This window comes from Sus scrofa, chromosome 18 (assembly GCF_054392235.1).
Source record: "Sus scrofa isolate SSC_HxYL_T2T_F1_AM1 chromosome 18, Sscrofa_HxYL_maternal_Yorkshire_Landrace_v2.0, whole genome shotgun sequence".
Taxonomy (NCBI): Eukaryota; Metazoa; Chordata; class Mammalia; order Artiodactyla; family Suidae; genus Sus; species Sus scrofa.
Window position 1 is genome coordinate 59,839,628 of NC_139400.1, and position 20,255 is coordinate 59,859,882.

Here is a 20,255-nt window from a genome sequence, read left to right on the forward strand (position 1 = left end):
GGAAACCGGACCGAGCTGTGTGAGTGGTGGAGAGCCGGGCCGGAGGATCTGCTCCTGGGGGGTCGGGCTGAGGGCTGAGTCCTGTGGAGGGAGGACTCTCCCCTCCCCCTTGTGCACTTGGGTCTTCTCTCTTGAGGTCCAGGGCGAGGTCGGCCTTCAGGGGAGCAGGGGGCCGGGTTCATTATATGCACTCCCGTGTGTGTGTGTGTGTGTGTGTGTGTGTGTGTGTGTGTACGCGGGTGCAGGAGAGTCACCAGGAGGCAGCGGAGAATCTGGCTCCGGGAGCCAGCGGTTCCCCGAGTGCGTGGCCCCAGGCGCATGGGCGCGGGTGCGGGTGGCAGCGCAGCGTGTGCAGGGCGAGGGTTGCAGGGCGCGGGTGCGAATGCTGGGAGCGGGAGTGGGTGCGAGGGCGCGGATGCGGGTGTGGGTGCAGGTGCAAGGCTCAGGTGCGGTTGCGAGTGCAGGGAGCCGATGCGGGTGCAGGGCGCGGATGCGGGCGCGGGTGCAGGGCGCGTGCAGGGGGCGGCGGGCGGGGCGGGCGCGGCGGCGGCGGCGGCGGCGGCGGTGACAGCGGCGCCCGCGCTCCCCGCGCTCCCCGCGCGTAGGTGTGCGGCGCGCTCCTGGCGGGGACGGAGCGCGCAGATCTCGCGTGCGCTCGCCGCCCGGCGCAGCCCAGCCCGGCCCCCGCTCGGCGCCGCGAGCCGAGGTGTCGCCCGCGCCCGCGCCCGTGTCGCCGCCGTGCCCGCGAGCGGGAGCCGGAGTCGCCGCCGCCCGAGCGCAGCAGAGCGCACGCCGAGCCCGTCGCCGCCATGGCCACCACGGTGACTTGCACCCGCTTCACCGACGAGTACCAGCTCTACGAGGATATTGGCAAGTAAGAGCCGCGGCGCGTGCGGGCCGGGCCCGGGGCCCCGGAGGGCGCCGCGGGCTGAGGGCCGGGACCCTGGAGACCCAGACCCTCCGCGCCGCCGGCCCCGGGCGCACTGCGGCCCCGCGCGCCCCCGGCTCCTCCTCGCTCGGGGCCCGGAGCGCACGTCCTCGCGCGGCCCCGACCCCCGGGACCCGGGGCCCAGCCACGGGACCTCGGCGCGCGCGGCCCTGCCGGGCCCTGTCCAGCGCGGTCGCCTGGTCGGAGGCCTGGGCTCCGGCCGCCGGGCGCGGGGCGGCGGGGGCGGCAGCAGGTGTCCCCGGAGCGCCCGGCAGACGTGACGCATTTGGCGGCGGGAGGTCAAAGAGGAGCGGCGTGCGGGGGCGGCCGCGGGGCCTAGAGCGCGGGGGAGGGGGCGGCCCTGGCCCGGAGGGTCGTCCCCGCGCGGGCTGTGCGGTCCCCACCCCCACCGAGCGGCCGGGCGCGGGGGCGGCGGGACCTGCTCTGCGCCTGCTTCGCCGCGTGGCTCCATCCGCGAGGGGGGTGCCCGCTGCACTCCGTGCCTCTTGGGAACAGCCTCTGCTGTGGGTCCCCGGAGGAATCGGGGTTCTGGAGGATTTTCCCCCAGATCCTTCTGGAAAGAGGAGTCTGGAGAGCTGGGGCCGAGGTCAGGGAGCTTGGACCAGGTCACTGGGGCGGAGATGAGGGGGTGAAGCGGCACTTGATGGGCTTCTGATTTCAGGGTCCTCGAGGCAGGAGGGGGTTGGATTCTGGAGAGTTTTTTTGGGGGGGCAGTGGGGAGGTACTTCGAAGGCTCGTTTCGGGTAGGGCCTCACCGGGGAACAGGTGGCTCCTGGGCTCTGCTAACCAGCATGAGCGATGCCAGGCCCTGGACCCGACTCTGCCGCCGGGGTCTGCCTCAAAGCCGGTCAGGGGCTCCTCTCTGGTCTGGGGTCTCCCCTGTGCGAATCAGGGTGGCTGCCCTGGCCTCCCTAGGTCTGGCTGCAGAACTCCTTGCTCAATCCCTGGGCTCCAGCCCGGGGGCAGCCAGAGACCCATCCTCCTCCACCCTCCTCCGTCCCTCCCGCGTGGTGGGGGCCCTGGCGAGGTTTCCTCTTACACATCCAGAGGCAGCTACCCCCTCTTTATTAAAAAAAAAAAGTCTGTGGTGATACCTTGTGTTGGCGAGGGATGCTGATCATTGATAATTGTGGGTGTGAGCTGGGAGGAGTGTGTGGGTGTGCGAATTCCCCAATTCTCCCTGCACTGGAGGAGGGGGGATGCCAGGCAGGCTTGGGGGGGCTGAGGAGTGAGTTGGAGTGGAGAAAGCCCATGGTGGGGGGCCCTGGGGACACAGGAATTCCCTTCCCTCAGGTGGGGGCTGATTGGGTGCCTGGCCCCAAGGCAGGGGGCCTTGGAGATCAGAGCAAGGGGGGCAGCCAGCACACAGGCTGTGTGCACCCCTGAGGCCCGGAGGACACAGGCCTGGAGGAAGCTTCCAGGGCCTGCCTGGATCAGGCCTGTGAGGATGGGGTGATGCACTGGCAGTCCTCAGATGGCGGCAGGTGGTTCTCTGAGGCAGAGGGTAGCAGTGGGAGAAAGGCCACCCCATTCTAGGGGACTTTCTTGTTGCTCCTCTACTTCGTCCCAGGCCCTCCTGCCAGGCGCCTCCAGGTCTCTTTGCAGAAGCGCCTCTTGTCATTTCACCCCGTTTCCTCAACCTGAAGCTTGCACCGCTGACCCTGCCTTGACCTTTCTGTGAACCCGCCTGGACCAGAGGCCCCCCCAGCGTGGTCCCCCTACCGCCGCAGGCCTCCGGTTCCAGCAGCAGTGACTGGTTATCCTGGCTGCTGCCATCCGCACCCACACTGGGCAGAGAGGTCCCTGCGGCTGCCCTGGGGGAGGCCCACAGGGGTGGCAGATGCTGCAGTGGAGGCCAGGCTCCTCTCCCATCAGCACAGACACGAGCAGTTTCAGGAAGCGAGCTGCAGGCCTCGGGCGTGAGTGGGGGCAGAAGTCTAGCCATCGAGGGGGACCAGGGAGAGGAGGGGAGCGTGTCCCTGTGAGTGGCCCAGCCCTGCGGAGCCCACAGGGCTTCAGCTCGGCCCAGCACCCCTCAGTGGAGCCCCCCAGGTGCCAGGCCCAGTGAGGGGCACTCAGGGGCCTGTCCTAGCCCCTCTGGGGGTCCTGGGTGGGGAGCAGGCAGGGCCAGGCAGGGTGCGCTGCAGTGGAGCAGGTGTCAGGACGGAGAGTCCGGCCCTCCGGCCCCCCACCGCCTCCATCCAGGGCTGGGGTCCACAGTGGCCATGTTGGCGATTGTTGACAGCGCCTGGCCTGTCCCAGCGCAGTTGGTGTTGCTTCCCGGCCCAGGTGGATGCGTCCAAGTTTATTTAAAGCTGCAGCCCCTGGCACCAGTCAGGCGACACCAAGCTCCCTGCCCGGCCTGGGCCGGGCCACAGGCCCACAGCTGCTTGTGTGAGTGACGTGGCCGCTGGCTTCTGCCCTCCCTGCCTTGTCCCCTTCTCTGCCTCGCCCCACCCTCCCCACTGCTTCCTCTGCTTGGGATCGTTCCCTGGAGGCCGGGACATTGGGTCTGAGGCCCAGGAGAAACTGTTTTCTGGGGCTCTGGCCTTCCTTGCCCAGCCAGGACAAGGAAGCCCTAGTCCTGGGTCAAGAGCCACCTCGAGCCCCAGGCAGTCACAGATCAGGGCAGCAAAGCCCTTGGCCCAACGTGGGACAGCCAGCGATGCGATTTGAGCGTTTTCCACATTGGGTGGATTTTTTGAAGGGAGAGAAAACTTTCAGGAATAATAAACACTTGTATCTCTTCCACGGGGAATTGGAAACGGTTCCTCTTTTGTCGTCTTGGCTTTAAGTTCTTTTCTTCACTTGTGAGAAATAAAGAATTGCAAGGACCTGCTAAGCAACCATTCTCCTCCAGCCACGCTCAGCCTTTGCAGGTTACCCTTCCCGACTCTTTTTGGTTCATTTACAGAGAGAAGTTTCCGCCACTAAAACATAGGCCTCTTTGGAGTGTTTTCTTTCTAACTTTCCGTCAAACCCCGGAAACTTGCTCTCTCTCTCGGCTCCGTCTTGGCATCTGTGCGTGGGGACGCGATCTGACCGTAAGTCGCTTGTGTGTAGGGACCCCTCCTCATGGCCACCTCAGAGCTGCCAGCGTTCCTCTCTTCCCATCCCGCCCCCTGTTTGCTGGCGCGCAGGTGCAAGGGTTTCCGTGGGGTTTGTCTGCACCCCCCCGCCCCGTGCGCACGCCCACCGGTCCGCCTTACTTGTTGGCTCTTTGCTGGGTAGGCTGAGCTCTTGCATTTTGCGTTCAGACTCCCAGATCTTCCACTTTGGAGAATCGTCCCCTTTAAAATACTGGGGTCTCTCTGGAAGACAGCAGCCCAAGACATGGCTTGGGCTAATTCAGGGGTTCGTGGACCCCCTCTCCTTCGGGGAAGAGGACCCTCGTTATAATAACCTCGCCGGGTTATCATGTCACTTTGAGCACTGGATTTTATCTGAGTCGAGTTGCCCGGGAATCCTCACCCCCACCCCCTGTTTTATAGACACAGAAGCACAAGTCAGGGAGAGTGGGCAGCTGGCCCCAGCGGCCAGGAAGGCTGCCACCTCCAGCCCAGGGCACCCCCACCCCACCCAGCTCCCCCTGAACCTCAGCTCGGCCCCGAGCTGACCTTGGTGAGTCCTTGACTCCAGCCAGTGGCCCCCAGTCAGGGGAGAGCAGATCCTGTCCTGGGAGTGACCCCGGGCTGGGAGGATGGCCGCAGGCCTCCCATGCTTTCTCAGCTTCTCTCCACCACTGAGCAGCCTGCTCGGTGGTTAATAGATAAGCCCAGGAAATTCAGAGCAAATCGATTGTGAGTCTCCTGAGCGCCGAAGCCTGGTTGCCAGGGAGGAGAGGACGGGCTGGAGGAGGCCTCTGTGTGTTTGCTCCCTCCCGCCCTCAGGCCGGCGGGGCATCCTGCCTCAGGGCCTTTGCCAGTGCTGTTCCCTCCTCCAAAGGCCACACAGCTCATCCCCCTGGCTGCTCAGCGAGGCCCCCCCGTGCCCCCTTCCCGCCTCCTCCCCTCCCCAGCCTCTCCCCACTTTTGTCCTCACAAAGGTGGGGTGCCAGGGCTGCAGCCTGTCTCCTCCAGCACCTGCACATGTGGGAAGGGCTGGCCCCCAGGGCTGGAGTCTGGATTCCTAATGTAGGGTATTTAGGGAAGAAGTCGCAGATGTAGAGGCTGCTGTGAGCTGCACATGAAGGTGAGGCTGGTTTAGTTACTATTGAACGGTATTTTTATACCATAACCTACTTTGCCGAGAGCTAAGAATATATCTCGCGCTTGCTACCTGCACTCTCTCCTGGTAACAGTCGCGAGCAGTTAAATGGTGCTTCTTCTTCCGTTAAGGTGCTTGATCTGTGACACAGGTCCTGTGATCACACCCAGTTTGGAGAAGAGGTGCCCGAGGCCCAGAGAAGCTCCACCCCGGGCCAAGGCCACGTGCTGGGCCAGGGTTTGAATCCAGGCGGTGGACTCTGGAATCCACCTTCTGCTGATCGCAGAAGCTCATGCCCCTATTCCATTCTGTGCTTTAAAAACTGCTGTCATTCCGCGGGCTGACTCATGGCCCGCGTGTGGTCTACTCTGGCCCCGGGCTCCTTAGAGCCTCCCCTGCCTTAACAGGCTGTTCTCTGTGCTGTTCCAGCACAAGGCACTGCCCTGTGGTTCCTTTTTGTGAAAACATCACTTCCTTTGACGGTCCGTCTGTGACAACCAGCACTCTGCCCCCCATTTGGAACCAACAGGGCTCGAATTTTTATCTTTATTGATTAAACAGACAGCAAGGATGATAACTTATAAAGAGAAGTCAGTACGTAAGTATGTGCACTGGATGTGACTCACACACACGTTGCCTCCTTCCCCAGAGGAACCTGGACTGTCTATTTCAGTATCAGTCTCAGGCTGGGTACGTGTGTCTATAGACACAGATACCTGGTGCTCTACAGATGATGTTCCAGGCACAGACAGAATCACCAGCTATGCGGTTCTGCAATTTGTTTGCCTCTAACGCTTTTCCGTGACCGTCCTTCCATGTCAGAGAGACTTTGCTTACAGCGGAGGGCCTGCCAGTTCTCTTAGAAGCAGAGATGGGGGTTTAGGAAGTAGTCATATTTTTAAAACCGCAGACAGACAGGGCCTGTTCCCTGACAAGCAGGACAGAGGGAAGAAGGACGCTGTCCTTGAGGGCGGGGGGGGGGGCAGGGGTATCAGGAGGGCGCGATCCTGGTGGGTGGAGGAGCACCCTTTGTTCTTGGTGGGGACCTGGGGTGGGGCATCGGGGTCTTGTTCAAAAAGAACCCAAGGACATCGTCCTCTCTTTTTGTTGGTTTTTTGGGCGTTTTGAATTTGGGGAATCCTCCAAGAGCCTGGGGGAGAGAGATGCAATGTCGGATTTTCTCTCTTCCACCGACAATGAAATTCTAGCAGAGATGGTTCCCTCTGAGAGTCCATATTGAGCTGCCTGGAATTTACCAAGTGCTTTAATAAGAAAGACCAAGCGGAGGTGACACCAACGGCGTCTGCTCCTTGGAAACGTCCCGTCCCTCCCACTGCTCTCTGAGGCCACCTGGTCCAAGGCAAGAAATGTGGCCTTTCTGAAGATTTCAGATATATTTTCAAAACTGTTCATTCCCTCTCCCCCCGCCACCGTGGAATCTGATTTGGTTATTTTTAAAGCGTCTTTCACAGCTGCAAGTCACTTTGTTAGTGGAGAAATGTAAAAATGCATTATGTATCAACTTGGTTTTCCAAAAATTATCATATTGGCATGTTACATAGAAATGTATATTTTATTCAAATAAAGACCCGAGTCTGTTTAAAAGGAACACTTCCTTATTGGCAGCTAGGGGTGTTCCTAGGTGCCTAACTCTGGGTGGCCTTTGTCTCCTTAGGTCCCTAGCTCGCTCAGTGGCTGCGGCTTGCTGGTGGACATCGTTCTTTTGGCATTGACAAAATCATCCGAAAATAACTAAACTTAGGATTCTTTGTTAAGCCAGATACAAGCTTTTGTTGAATTCTGCAACAGATTGGCAGTAGCTGGGCATAGCTTTAAGAATCTTTTTTTTTTTGGAGAACGCATAATCCACACTGGTCTGTGGGCCTAATTTGAGAACTACCATCTTTGCCCACTTTCTGAGCAGCCGGTGAGGACTGGGGGAAGGAGATGCTGTGACTGTGACCACGAATGTCCTGTCTCCCATGGCGTCAAGCATGTCCACACCGGTGCTGATGGCCTGCGAGGAGCTGAGGGACAGCCCCGGACTCTCTGTCACTCAGGCCACACTGAGTTCCAGGGCTTAGATCCCACCCGGCGTGCAGTGGGTACCCAGCAGAGTGGCCTTGAGTCACTCCATAAAAGATGGAGGCCTTGCAGGTGGGGTAGGAGGTGCTGGTGGTCTCCTGAGTGGCTGCCTGTCCTGTCACCTGGAGAAATGTAGTGGCAAGGCTGGCACGCATGACTTAGGTGCTGGCCAGGGAGCTTGGTGCCAAGGGCTTTGCAGCATTCTGCCTGTCTCTTAATACAATTCTGTGTGTGGCTTTGGTTCTCGTACATGGAGGTGCAGCCTGATTTTCAAAGTTGTTGGTTTGACCCGGGCCATCTGTCAGGTGCTTTCTGGGCAGAGTACTGGTCTAGCTGTCGAAGGAGGTGCTTAGGGCGATGGATCTCAGCCCCCCGGCGACCCCACCCCAGGTCAGCTGAATCATTCATGAGGGATGATGGCGCCGCACAGATGTGATCCAATGGGCAGCACAGATGTGGACCCAGCAGGGGCCTCTGCTCTTGGGACCAGACCCTGCTCCCTCCCTGGGCTCTGTAAGAGCCTTGCCGAACTGTGCATTGGAATGTGCCTTCCTTTTTCTGTACACTCAGTGACATGACCCTCTGACCCCATCCAGGTCACCCTGGAGCAGACCCACGCAGAGGAAACAAAACTTGAGCCACAAATGTGAGGCCCATGTGTAATTCAGAATTTTATAGGATGTAAAAAACAAAACAAAGCTAAAAAGAAACAAGTGAGGAGTTCCCATATGGCTCAGCACGTTAAGGATCTGGTATCGTTACTGCAGTGGCTTGGGTCACTGCTGTGGTGTGGGTTTGATCCCTGGCTCGGGACTTCTGCATGCCATGGGCACAGCCAAAAAAAAAAAAAAAAAAGAAACAGGTGAAAAGAAAAGAACTTAGAATAGTATATATATTCAACTAATAGGTCCAAAATATTATTTCAACATGTAATCAATAGAAAAATTATTAAGCTGTTAAGCTTTTTATATTTTAAAAATATTGTGTTTTTGAAATCTCTGTGTTTTACACTCATGGCTCATCTCAGTGTAGATCAGCCACATTCAGGTTCTTAGGGCTACACGTAGGCCGTGGTCACTGTATTGGATGGTGCACGTCCAGAGCTTAAGGTCATTTTTCTTCTTTTAGTATTTTCTGCAACTTTTCTGCTTTCTTTTGCCCTCCTGCAAATCCCATCACTCATTCAGCAGGTATTCCTGCACACTAATCACTTCCCGCACATTCTCTAGGTGTTTAGAACCAGTGAACCACGTCAAAGGGTGCTTTTGCCCTTGGGGAGCTTATCCTGATGGGAAAGGCAGGGAATAAACACGTGTCGGGTCGAAGGTAAGTCATACTTCTGCTCTGGCAACAACTGAGGAATCTCCAAGAGGGAGTTTGCGGTTATAGGAAGGGTGGTCAGGCCAAGGAAAAGCAGAGGAGCCTCATTCTGCTAAAATCAAGAATGAAAAAGGGGACATTACAGCAGATCTTACAGAAGTAAAAGGAGAGAATTCTCTGAACAACTGAGTGCCAAGAGATGACCTGAATGAAGCAGACCAATTCTTAGACACAAATGACTAAAATTGACTCAAGAAGAAATAGAAAATCTGAATAGACCTGTAACAACTAAGAAGATTAAGTAATAAATTAAAAGCTTTAAAGTATCCCGCAGGAGTTCCCATTGTGGGTGCAACAGGATTGGCTGCATCTCTGCAGTGCTGGGATGCAGGTCGGATCCCTGGCCTGGTACAGTGGATTAAGGATCTGGCATTGCCACAGCTGTGGCATAGGTTGCAGGTGCAGCTCAGATCTGATCCCTGGCCTGGGAACTCCATATTTCATGGGGCGGCCAAAAAAAAGAAAAAAAAAATTCCACCAAGAAAAGTCCCTCAGGCCCAAATAACTTCACTGGTAAATTCTTTCAAACATTCAAATAAGAATTAATACCAGGAGTTCCCGTCTTGGCGCAGTGGTTAACGAATCCGACTAGGAACCATGAGGTTGCGGGTTCGGTCCCTGCCCTTGCTCAGGGGGTTAACGATCCGGCGTTGCCGTGAGCTGTGGTGTAGGTTGCAGACGCGGCTCGGATCCCGCGTTGCTGTGGCTCTGGCGTAGGCTGGTGGCTACAGCTCCGATTCAACCCCTAGCCTGGGAACCTCCATATGCCGCGGGAGCGGCCCAAGAAATAGCAACAACAACAGTAACAACAACAACAACAAAAGACCAAAAAAAAAAAAAAAAAAAAAAGAATTAATACCAGTCTGTCACAAATTTTTCCAAAAAAAATAGAAGATGAGGGAATTCTTTCCAATTCATTCTATGAACTAGTAACTACATGGGTACCAAAACCAGACAAAGATGTCTTAAGAAAGCTACAAACCACTATTTCTTATGAATATAGATGCAACATCTTCAACAAAATACTAACAAGACACATCTAGCCCCATATAAAAAGGATTATATAGTATGAGCAGCTAAGGTTTATCCAGGGAATAAGAAGTTGGTTCAGGAGTTCTTACTTTGGTGCAGTGGGTTAAGAATCTGACTGCAGTGGCTCAGGTCGCTACCGAGACATGGGTTTCATCCCTGGCTTGGCCCAGTGGCTTCAAGTATCCGGCATTGCCACCTGCAGCATAGATCGTAGCTGCAGCTCGGACTCACTCCCTGGCCTGGGAACTAACATGTGCAGTGGGTGTGGCCATTAAAAAAAAAGGTGGTTCAAAATACAGAATTCAGTCCATGCGATATACTGGGTTAGTGGAATAAAGAAACTGTAGATCATCTCAATAGATGCAGACAAAATCGAATACTCTTTCCTGCCAGAAACACTCGACAAGCTAGCAGCAGAAGGGAACTTGCGCAACTTGATAAAGGGTTTCTATGAAAACTCCACAGCAGCATATTTAACGGTGGGAAGACGGGACGTGCTCGCCCTCCGACCAGGAGCAAAATCAAGGTGGTCACAGCTCTCTCACTTCTGTTCACCATGGTGCCGGAGGTTCTAGCCGGGACTCTTAGGCAGGAAAAAGAAATAAAAGGCACCCAGATGAGAGAGGAATAGGTAAAACTCCCTCTATCTTTTTACAGATAACATGATCTTGTACGTAGAATATCCTAAGGGATCCCCTGAAAGTCGTTAGAACAAAAAACAAAACAAAACAAAACAAAAAAAACAAACAAAAAAAAGAATTTGTCAAAGTTGCAAGATACAAACTAGAGATAAAGAAGATCCATTATATATCATTACACTAGCAATGTTCAATCCCAAAATAAAGTTAGGAAAAAACTCTTTTCACGGTGGTATCTAAAATAATAAAATACAGGCGTTCCCATCATGGCTCAGTGGTTAACGAATCTGACCAGGAACCATGAGGTTGCAGGTTCAATCCCTGGCCTCGCTCAGTGGTTTAAGGATCTAGTGTTAAAATGAGCTGTGGTGTAGGTTGCAGATGCGGCTGGGACCCTGAGTTGCTGTGGCTCTGGCGTAGGCCGGCGGCCACAGCTCCATTGGACCCCTAGCCTGGGAATCTCCATATGCTGCAGGTTCGGCCTTAGACAAGACAAAAGGACAAAACAAAACAAAAAATAAATAAAAATAAAATAATGACATACGGAGTTCCCATTGTGGCTCAGTCTCCATGAGTATGCAGGGTCTATCCCTGGCCCTGTTCAGTGAATGACGGATCCAGTGCTGCCACAAGCTGGGGTGTAGGTCGCAGGTGCAGCTCAGATCTGGCGTTGCTGGGGTGGTGGCATGGGCCGGCAGCTGCAGCTCTGATTCCACCCCTAGCTGGGAATCTCCATATGCTACAGGTGCAGCCGTAAAAATAAAAAATAAAAGTAAATAAAATACATAGTAATAAATTAACAAAAGATAGTGCAAGACTTCAATGTTGAAAACTATAAACTACTGTTGAAAGAAATTTTAAGATCTGAATAAATGGAAAAACATTTCATGTTCATGGATTGGAAGACCTAATGTTTTTACGATGGCAGTACACTCCAAATCGATGTATGATTCAATGTAATGCCTGTCAGAATTGCAGCTGTCTTTTTAAAAATAAAGAAATAAGGGAGTTCCCGCCATGGAGCAGTGGTTAACGAATCCGACTAGGAACCATGAGGTTGCGGGTTCGGTCCCTGCCCTTGCTCAGTGGATTAACGATCCGGCGTTGCCGTGAGCTGTGGTGTAGGTTGCAGACGCGGCTCGGATCCCGCGTTGCTGTGGCTCTGGCGTAGGCTGGCGGCTACAGCTCCGATTGGACCCCTAGTCTGGGAACCTCCATATGCCGCGGGAGCGGCCCAAGAAATAACAACAACAACAACAACAACAACAAAAAAAAGACAAAAAAAAAAGACAAAAAAAAAAAAAAAAGAAATAAGAATAAAACTCATCCGGAAATGCAAGGGACCCAGAAGAACCAGAACAATCTTGAAAAAGACCAAAGTTGGAATTCCCTGCTGGCATGGTGGGTTAAGAATCTGGCTTGTTGGGAGTTCCCTTTGTGGCACAATTGGAAACAAATCGGACTAGGAACCATGAGGTTGCGGGTTTGATCCCTGGCCTTGCGTCAGATCAAGCAAGGATCTGGCGTTGCCGTGAGCTGTGGTGTATGTCGCAGACGCAGCTCGGATCCTGTGTTGCTGTGGCTATGGCTGTGGCCGGCAACTGTAGCTCTGATTCAGCCCCTAGCCTGGGAACCTTCATATGCTGCGGGTGTGGCCCTAAAAAGCAAAAAAAAAAAAAAAAGAAGGGAATCTGGCTTGTCACTGTTGTGGTGCAGGTTCGATCCCTGGCCTGGGAACTTCCTCATGCTGTGGTCATGGCCAAAAAAAAAAAAAAAAAGAAAGAAAAAAGAAAAAAGAACCACGTTGGAGGACTCACACTTCCTGATTTCAAAAGTAACTAAAAGCTACAGCAGTTGAGACAGAGTGGGTATTATCTGACATAAATGTGGCGTGAGGACAAACACATGGATCAGTGAAAGAGAATTGAAAGCCTGGAATAAACCCACACATTACGGTCAGTTGATTTTTTTGACCAGGAAGACAAGACAATTCAATGGGAAAAGAATAATGGTCCATCCAACCAACGGACAATTGAGGACTTAAGTGGAAAAGAATGAAAGCTGGAGCCCTGCCTAACACCAGATAAAAAATTATCTCGACATGTGTCATAGACCTCATTGTAGGAGCTAACGCCATACAATTCTTGGAAGAACACAGAGGAGTCAATCTTTGTGACCTTGGATTTGGCAGTGATTTCTTAGGTAAGACACCATGAAGCATAAGCAACAAAAGAAAAATAAGCCGGACCTAATTAACCTTTAAAGGACATCATCAGGAGCACGAAAAGACAATGCACAGGATGGGAGCAAATATTTATCTGCTACGAAACTTGTCTTTAGAATATTTTAAGAACTTACTGCCTAACAGAAAAAAAGACAAAGGACTCAGTGTAAAAATGGCAAGGGACCTGAATCGAGATCTCTCCAAAGAAGATATGCTAGTGGACAGAAAGCACGTGAAAAGATGTCCAGTGTCATTAGTCATTCAGGAAAGGCACATCAAACCCGCAGCGAGATACCCTCTCACGCCCGCTAGAATGGCTCGAATCCGTGAGACAGACAATGCCAAGTGTTGGTGAGAACGCGCAATTGGAGCCCTCATTCGTTGCTGGTGGGAATGCAGAAAGGTACAGCTGTTGTAGAAAACAGTTTGACACATCCTCAAAATGTTCCTTCGCTGGGTGTGTACCCAAGAGAGATGGAAACATTATCCGGAGAAGACACGCAGATGGCCAGTGGACGCATGAAAAGATGCTCAACATCACCGATTATTAGAGAAAAATACAAGTCAGAACTACACTGAAGTAGCACCTCATGCCAGTCAGAACGGCCATCGTCAAATAAAAAAATGTCTACAGATAATAAAGACTGGAGAGGGTGCAGAGAAAAGAGGGCTCCTCCTACACTGTTGGTAGGACTATAAATTGGTGCAGCCCACAATGGAGAACAGTATGGAGGTTCCTTAAAAAACTTCAAAATCAAGTTACCATACGATCCAGCAATCCCACCCCTGGAAGGTGTCTGGAAAAGATGAAAACTCTAATTCAAAAGCTACGTGCACCCCAGTGTTCATAGCAGCACTATTAACGATAGCCAAGACATGGAAGCCACGTAAGGGTCCCTCAGCAGAGGAATGGATAAAAAGCATGGGGAAGTATATTTAGTATCTTGGTCATATTCAATATCATATGAACACGTGTTCATAGAAGCTTTGTCCACAACAGCCGAAAAGGAGAAACCACCCAAATGCCCATCGGCTGATGAATGGATGTGCACACGGTGGAGTATTACTCAGGCGTGAAAAGCAATGGAGTACTATGTGAGTGGACTCGTGGTGCCCAAGGGCAGTGTCTAGAGCGCCCTGGCCAAGCTGCAGTGCACTGACCCCTTGGGTCCCTTGGCCCCGACCTTCGCTCATTCTCACATCGGGGTGTCTGTCACTGCGCCCAGAAGTCCCGGAGAGCCGCCTGGGAGCCAGAGGCTGGAGGCTGGAGGCTGGTGTGGGACAGACCGCAGGGGACGCGAGGCCTCGCCTCCCTCGGCTCCAGCCCACTTCCTTCTCCCCCGAATCTTGGTGTTCCCTTTACTGAGGCCTGGACTGGCTTTGGGTCTGGAGAGGTCTCAGAGTGGACACAGTGCCATGATGGGGAACAAGAGGCTGCACCCCTACCCTGCCCCCCGGCCCAAATCATGTGCCTGGGCGCAGTTCCAGAAGGTATCATCCTTGCACCCTTCTCCTGGCTCTGACTTGGGGGGGTTGTTCCAGGATGGGTGCTGGAGGGTGGGGCCCCTCTGGGAGCAGGGAGGGTGGGTCCTGGAGGTGTGGTGACAGGTGTGGGTGGAGGAGGAGGACAAGCTGTCACCGTGATTGGCAGTGATGGCAAGGGCTGGAGTGGGGGTGGGGGGAGCCCAAACCCCGAACCCCAGGCTCTGTTATTCTGGGACCTCTGGTCCCTCCTCCCCAGATCTGCCCTGCACCCCTTCGCCGCCTCAGCGGCTGCTCGCCCTTCCTTCTCGCTTCCTTCCCACCCCAGCTCCCGTCCTTCCCCTTACCCCTCCTCTCCTCCGCGGGGACCCTTCTCCAGGCTGCCTCGACTCCCACCCCTTCTGTCCTCCAGGCACCCTCCGGGGAGGGCTGAGAGCCTTGCGGGCCTCATCCTCAGCTCCCCAGCGGAGCAAGGTCCTAGGAGGAGAGCCTGGCCGGGAATCCAGCAGCCAAGTGCCCCCCAGGGTGAGGGTCATCCAGCCCTGGGGAGGCCCGGGGCTGGGGGCTGGAGGGGACACAACACCACGGTCATGCCTCAAGTTCAGGCTTCCCTTCCAGGCACCTAGGAGAGGCCTTGCCCCGCACTCTGGGGCTCTCCTTACTTCTGCCCTGAGTGGCCCCTGGGACTGTCGCATCCAAGATCCCTGGGCTGGGTCTTGGGCGTTGAGGCCGGGGCTGGGGTGTCCCTGTCATTCCAGTGTGGGGCCCTCATCTGTACTGTGCCCGTCCCCGAGGGTCTGGACCCTGGGTGGGGCCTCAGAGCAGCAGTGAGACCTCCGGACCTGGGATGCGACCCAAGGGAGCCGAGCGCTTCCGTGGTGCTTTTGACGATTCCAACGCAGGCTGGAGACCGAGCGAGTTTGTATGCTCACATTTTAATTTTCTGATCAAATGCTCGCCTCCACCGATCTCCCGACTGACTGCCTAGGGCGGCCTGTCTGGGGGGAGTGAGAACCTCTCTTTTCCCGCAGGGGCTCCAGGCACCACCTTGCCCGAGTCAGCCTGGGGCTCCTGGGCAGGCAGACCTGAGGCCTGGGCTCTGTGTGGTGGGGCGGGGAGGCGCATCCTTCCAGCAGGACTGTTCCTTGATGGGGAGGGTGGGTCGGCGCTGCGCCCCCCCCCCCCCCGGGCAGAGCCTTCTTAGAGCCTCAGTCTTCTCATCTGTGGAAGGGGAGTGTCATCATGGGATGAGTCATGTGGGCTCGCAGGGCAGGGCGGGGAGGGCAGTGCCCATGCTCGGCTCCCTTGGGTCCCATCCCAGGTCCGGAGGTCTCTGGTGCTTCAGCGAAAGCTGCACAGTCTCTGGGGTCTTGGGCTTGGGAGGTGGGGGGCAGGGTGCCAGGGGGAGGGGCCAGGGGTGACCATTAAGGAGGACACAGCTCAGAACAGAAGAGGGGGCCCTTCAGGATGCCCAGTGCCCTGTGGTTGGCACTGTGGACCCATCACTTTTCTGTGCCCAGACCAAGCAGGGTGGCTTTGGGCTGGGAGGGGCGAGGCGGGCACCCATGGGCAAGGTAGACTTCTCCACCATGGTCTCTGCCCAGGCCTGACCTGCGAGCAGTGGACTCCACCTGTGTCTGGCTGCGCTGGGGCCATCGCAGCTGCTCATTCCTTTCAGTTTGTGGTTTTCTGTCTGAGATTGTTATGGATTTTTTTTTTTTCCCCTCTGAATGTTTCTTGTGTGTTGGCAGAAGTTAAGGTTTGATTTGTTCTGTGATCCTCAAGAGCTCTTTTTTACAATTCGATTTTAGGGAGTTGCACCTGTGGTGCCGTGGCTCAAGAATCTGAGATTGTCTCTGTGGCAGTTCGCCTCACAGCTGAGGCATGGGTTTGATCCTTGGCCTGGGAACTTCCATACGTTGTGGGTGTGGAAAATAATTTTTTTTAAATCTGATTTTAAAGTCAGCATGACAAGGACCAATTTCTTTGATTTTTTCTTAATGATTTCTTAGAGATACGGCTGCATATCCTACCTACCAGGACTTCCTGGGTGTGTGGCGAAACACACATATAATTTACCATCCTGACCGTTGTTAAGCGTGTGGTTTAGTGGCATTACCACGCTTGTGGTAGCATCACCACCCTGCGTCTCCAGAACGTTCTCATCCTGCAAAACTGAACCTCCGTCCCCATTAAACACTAACTCCCCATCCCTACCCCCAGCGCCTGGCACCCACCATTCTGCCTTCTGTCCCTGAATTTGACTGCTCTGAATACCTCCGGTAAGGAGAAGCACACAGCATTTGTCCCTTTGTGTCTGGCTTCTTTCATGTAGCATCATGTCCTCAGATTTTATCTGTGTTCTAACATGTAACAGAATTTCCGTTTTTTTCCTTTTTATTTTTTCCTCTTTATTTGGCTGTACCCAAGGCATATGGAAGTTCTTGGGCCGGGAGTCATATCTGAGCTGCAGCTGCGACCCACCTGCAGCTGCAGCAACACCAGACTCTTTAACCCACTGTGTGAGCCGGGGATTGAACCCGGGCCTCTGCAGTGACCTGAGCCGCTGCGGTTGTCTTCTTAACCCACTGCACCTCCTTCTTTTTAAGGCCGAAAAGAATTCATCGCATGGATGGAACACATTTTGCTTCTCCGTTCACTTGTCAGTGACACTTTGGCTACTGTGGTTATTTTAAAGGACACAATACATGGTTTTAACACACCCCCCGGCCGTGACTTCTCAACACGGGGCCTTGGGCCTCCCTGTAACCTCTCTGATTTCACTTTCCCTGTCTATAAACCAGGAGGGTTGGGTCTGATGACATTCTGGGGTCCCTTCTGTCTCCATGCCTTGGCTCTGTGGAAACCCTGCTTCCCTCCTCTGAGACTTGCCACAAAGCTCCCCCGGCAGGTGCTCAGGTGTCTATAAGCCGATCACACAGGTATTTGCGTTCCCAGAGAATAAACTCAAGGGGGACGAAGGCCGATTGACCTGAGACATGAAACAAAGCCCCTGGAGCTTTGATTGATGCACGCTTTGCAGGAAAAGAGAATTGTGTGGCCACGAAGCCCCTCGTTCTGAGTTCCATGTCCCCTCTGGTCTGGGCCACCGTGGGTGGCGGGTCGCAGTCTGTTTGGAGCGCCTGCCCTGGCAGGTGGCGCTGCCTGCATGCCAGCCCACACACCGAGCTCCCCCCCGGGGCTGCCGAGGTCTCTGTCCCTCCTCAGATGCCTGCTCCTGCTTGTCCTCCGTGCACGGTGCAGCCTCGGCAGTAATTTCAGGCCCCCGGGGGGTTGACTCAGCTCTGTCCCTGTCGGTGACTGCCTGGCACTGTGACGAGGGGGGCGGATGCGGCTTTGAAGAGCTGTCTTTGAAGGTCGCTCTGTGGGGCTGGTGGCGCACAGACCCAGGCTGGAAAGGGAGGCCCAGCTGGCGTTTGGTGGGGCTGCAGCCGTGGCCGTGGCCGTGTGTGCGTCCAGTGGGCCCATGGTCACTCCAGGGGGGCAGCCGTGTGGATCACTTTTCAGGGCGTGCCAGCCCTTAAAGCTGCGTTGGGGTCCCTCCCAGGTGCAGAGCTGCGGAGCTGGGCGATGTCAACCTCCAGCGTGGCTGCTGAGCCTGAAGCTGGCAGATGGAGGTGCAGCCCGGGAGGACCCGCTCTGCGGGCCCCGGGCTCAGGTCCTGGGGGGCTCTCTTAAGAACGCGGTGGCCCGGAGGTGATGTCAGTGGCACCACTTCAGGACGGCAGCCTGAGCCTGCGATGGGCAGGCGGGCGGGCTGCCTCGGACCTGAGCCTTGGGCCCCAGCCGACGAATGTGAGCTGCTGCTCCTTGTTGGAACCTCTTGTGTGGCTCCCTCGGTGCCTCTGCTGGGCCTTCCCATGCCCACGTGGCCTGGCCATCCGTGGGGGGCAGCTGTCCATGGACAGGCTCCTCCGGGACATGCGTCCCCAGCCTCTGGCCTTGGGGGTTCTCTCTGACACCCCCAACTGTGGTTTTCCTTTTGGATCAGAACTGGGGGGTGAGCCTTTCCCCTTGAGGTGAAAGACCGAGACCCAGGCGGGGCCACACCTCCGTCGCCACCCAGTTCCGTCGCCTTTGTAACTCAGGTGGATTTCACTTTCTTCCTGTAATATATTCATGTTTGTGAAAATATAAGTGTTCACAATTATTTGCTGGTGAAATGGCTTGGCCCTCTCTGTCCAGGTGTCAGTAAGAGGGAGGCCCGCAGTATGACACCCTGGTTTTGTCCAGAGCACCCAGACAGCTGCAGTGAGGGCAGGTGTGGGGGTCCAGAGCGGCCAGGGCCTCCCTGAGCCGGAAAACAGATGACAAGTCAATACTGGTTCCGGGTCGTTGGTCTCTGGTAATTCAAGGTGAGTTGACCTCAGCGTGATGGGCAGGCGAGGGGGGCGGGCAGGCACCCCAGGCGGGGTGAGGGGCCTGGGGAAAGGAGAGGAGGGGTGGAGATCCAGGACGAGGGCCTTGTGTAGGGTGCCCCCAGCTCGTTGCCAGCCAGCCCCCTTCGATCAGCTAGAGCCCTGGACCGTTGGGATTCTAGGGGCAAACAGGAGCGGACGCAGGTGCTGCCCTTGAAGTGTCCATGTCTATTTTAGGGGACAGCAAAAACGTGTGTTGCCACCTCTCTTCCGAGCAGGTAGCAAGCCTCCTGCTCCTTGCAGACCAGCCGCAGGGGCTGAGTGGCAGAGTGGGGGTCGCCTTCACATGTGAAGAGTGCCTGTGGGTCAGTAAGAAAAAGAGCCCAAATTCCAGTGAGACGTGGATGAAGGACGTGAGCAGGCAGGTCACAGGAAACGAAATCGAAACCCTTTCAACCCAGGAAAATACAGAGATTAAATCAGAAGAACAGAGGTTAAATCAGAGCTGGTACCCCTGCCCCTGAGATCACCTCGGGCTGTGGATTTGGGATGGCTCTTCCAGGTGGCCCATGGGCTGCTGAGGCCACCTCCGTCAGCGCTCCCGAGGCTGATGAATAGAGGCCCAGGGCGTGGGAGGCCCCGGGACGGCCGGGCCTCTCTGTGTAGGCGGGAGAGGAATTCCAGAGATGCGGTGGCCTCCTCCTCCGGTCCAAGCTGCGCTGTCCAGCTGCAGGAGGTCCTCCTCACCCCTCCTCCTGCTCCCTTCCCCATTGTCCTCCCTGCAGGGGGCCCTGCGAGCCAAGTGGGGCCGCAGTCTCCCCCTTGGCCACCCCCAGCCTCTGCAGAGGTCACCTGGTGGGAGGAGGAGGTGCTGGGCGTGGAGGGGTCCAGGGCGGGGCTGCGACTCTCACCTTCCTTATTTTGGTCTTTGTTTAATGCAAACCCACCTCTTGGGTCATCTCTGTGGCTTCTGGGAAGGGTGGGGCGGGTCCCCACGTGCTTGTGCTGAAGATTGTTCCTGAGAGAAGGGGGGAGAGTGAGACAGACAGACACCCACACGGGGTGGGGGAAGCGGGGGGGTGAGAGTGAGGAGCACATAGACTTGAGCCGGACCCCCCCAGGGAGCCCAGGAATAGCGTGTGCACAGGGCAGGCTGCATGTGAGGGGCGCTGTGACCAGGTGTCGCCCAGGAGCCCTCTCCTGGTCCCCTGGGACAGCAGGGACGATCCACCCTCATGAAGCCTCTGGGCTGGCCAGGATCTCCTCCCCCCTCCCCTTCCCCCACCCGCTGCCCCATCCGCAGTGGGGGAGGGGAGTGGTGACATTTAGGGTGGGCAGAAGAGGCCACACTGTCCCCTGTTGTGGTCCCCTCTCTAGTGATGTCTGGTAAATGTTAATGACTGGGCAGGGCGGGGGGATGCTGATGCAGAGTGCTTGCCCGTTCCTGTGCGCCAGACCCCTGGGAGCCCCAGCCCCTGAGCCCCTGCCCTGGCTGCAAGCCCCTAGCCCGTCCTCTCCTTGCTGGGAGAGAAGCTCTGCCTCTGCTTGGCTCCCCTTCCCGGACTCAGCTTCCCTGCTCTCCCCCTGCCCCCCCCCACCAGAATATTCCATCCATCCAACCCCGCCTTTGTCCTGAGCCAACAGAGGGCACCTGCCAATTGAAAATAGGCCAAAGACCTTAACAGAGACTTCACCAAAGAAGATACACAGATGGCAGATAAGCACTTGAAAAGATGCTCCATATCATGTCATCAAATGCAAATTAAAACAACAAGGAGGTACCACAACCTATTTGAATGCCCCGAATTCAGAACACTGACACCACCCCAGGCTGGTGAGGATACGGAGCAGCAGGAACTCTCACTCATTGCTGGAAGCTC

The 20,255-nt window shown here is 55.6% G+C and overlaps 1 protein-coding gene across 19 annotated transcripts in view; it reads left to right on the forward strand.

The window, feature by feature from the left end:
- Window positions 1–757: 757 nt before the first annotated feature.
- CAMK2B (calcium/calmodulin dependent protein kinase II beta) overlaps window positions 758–20,255 on the forward strand; it is a 95,761-nt gene continuing 76,263 nt past the window's right edge. For all 19 annotated transcript variants that reach the window (XR_014833231.1, XR_014833232.1, XM_021078635.2 and 16 more), the window contains exon 1: window positions 758–874. Coding sequence is in view for 17 of the 19 variants with exons in the window: in XM_021078635.2 (XP_020934294.2) it covers window positions 810–874 (65 nt within the window). In the remaining 2 variants the exon portion in view is untranslated. The remainder of the gene's footprint in view (window positions 875–20,255) is intronic.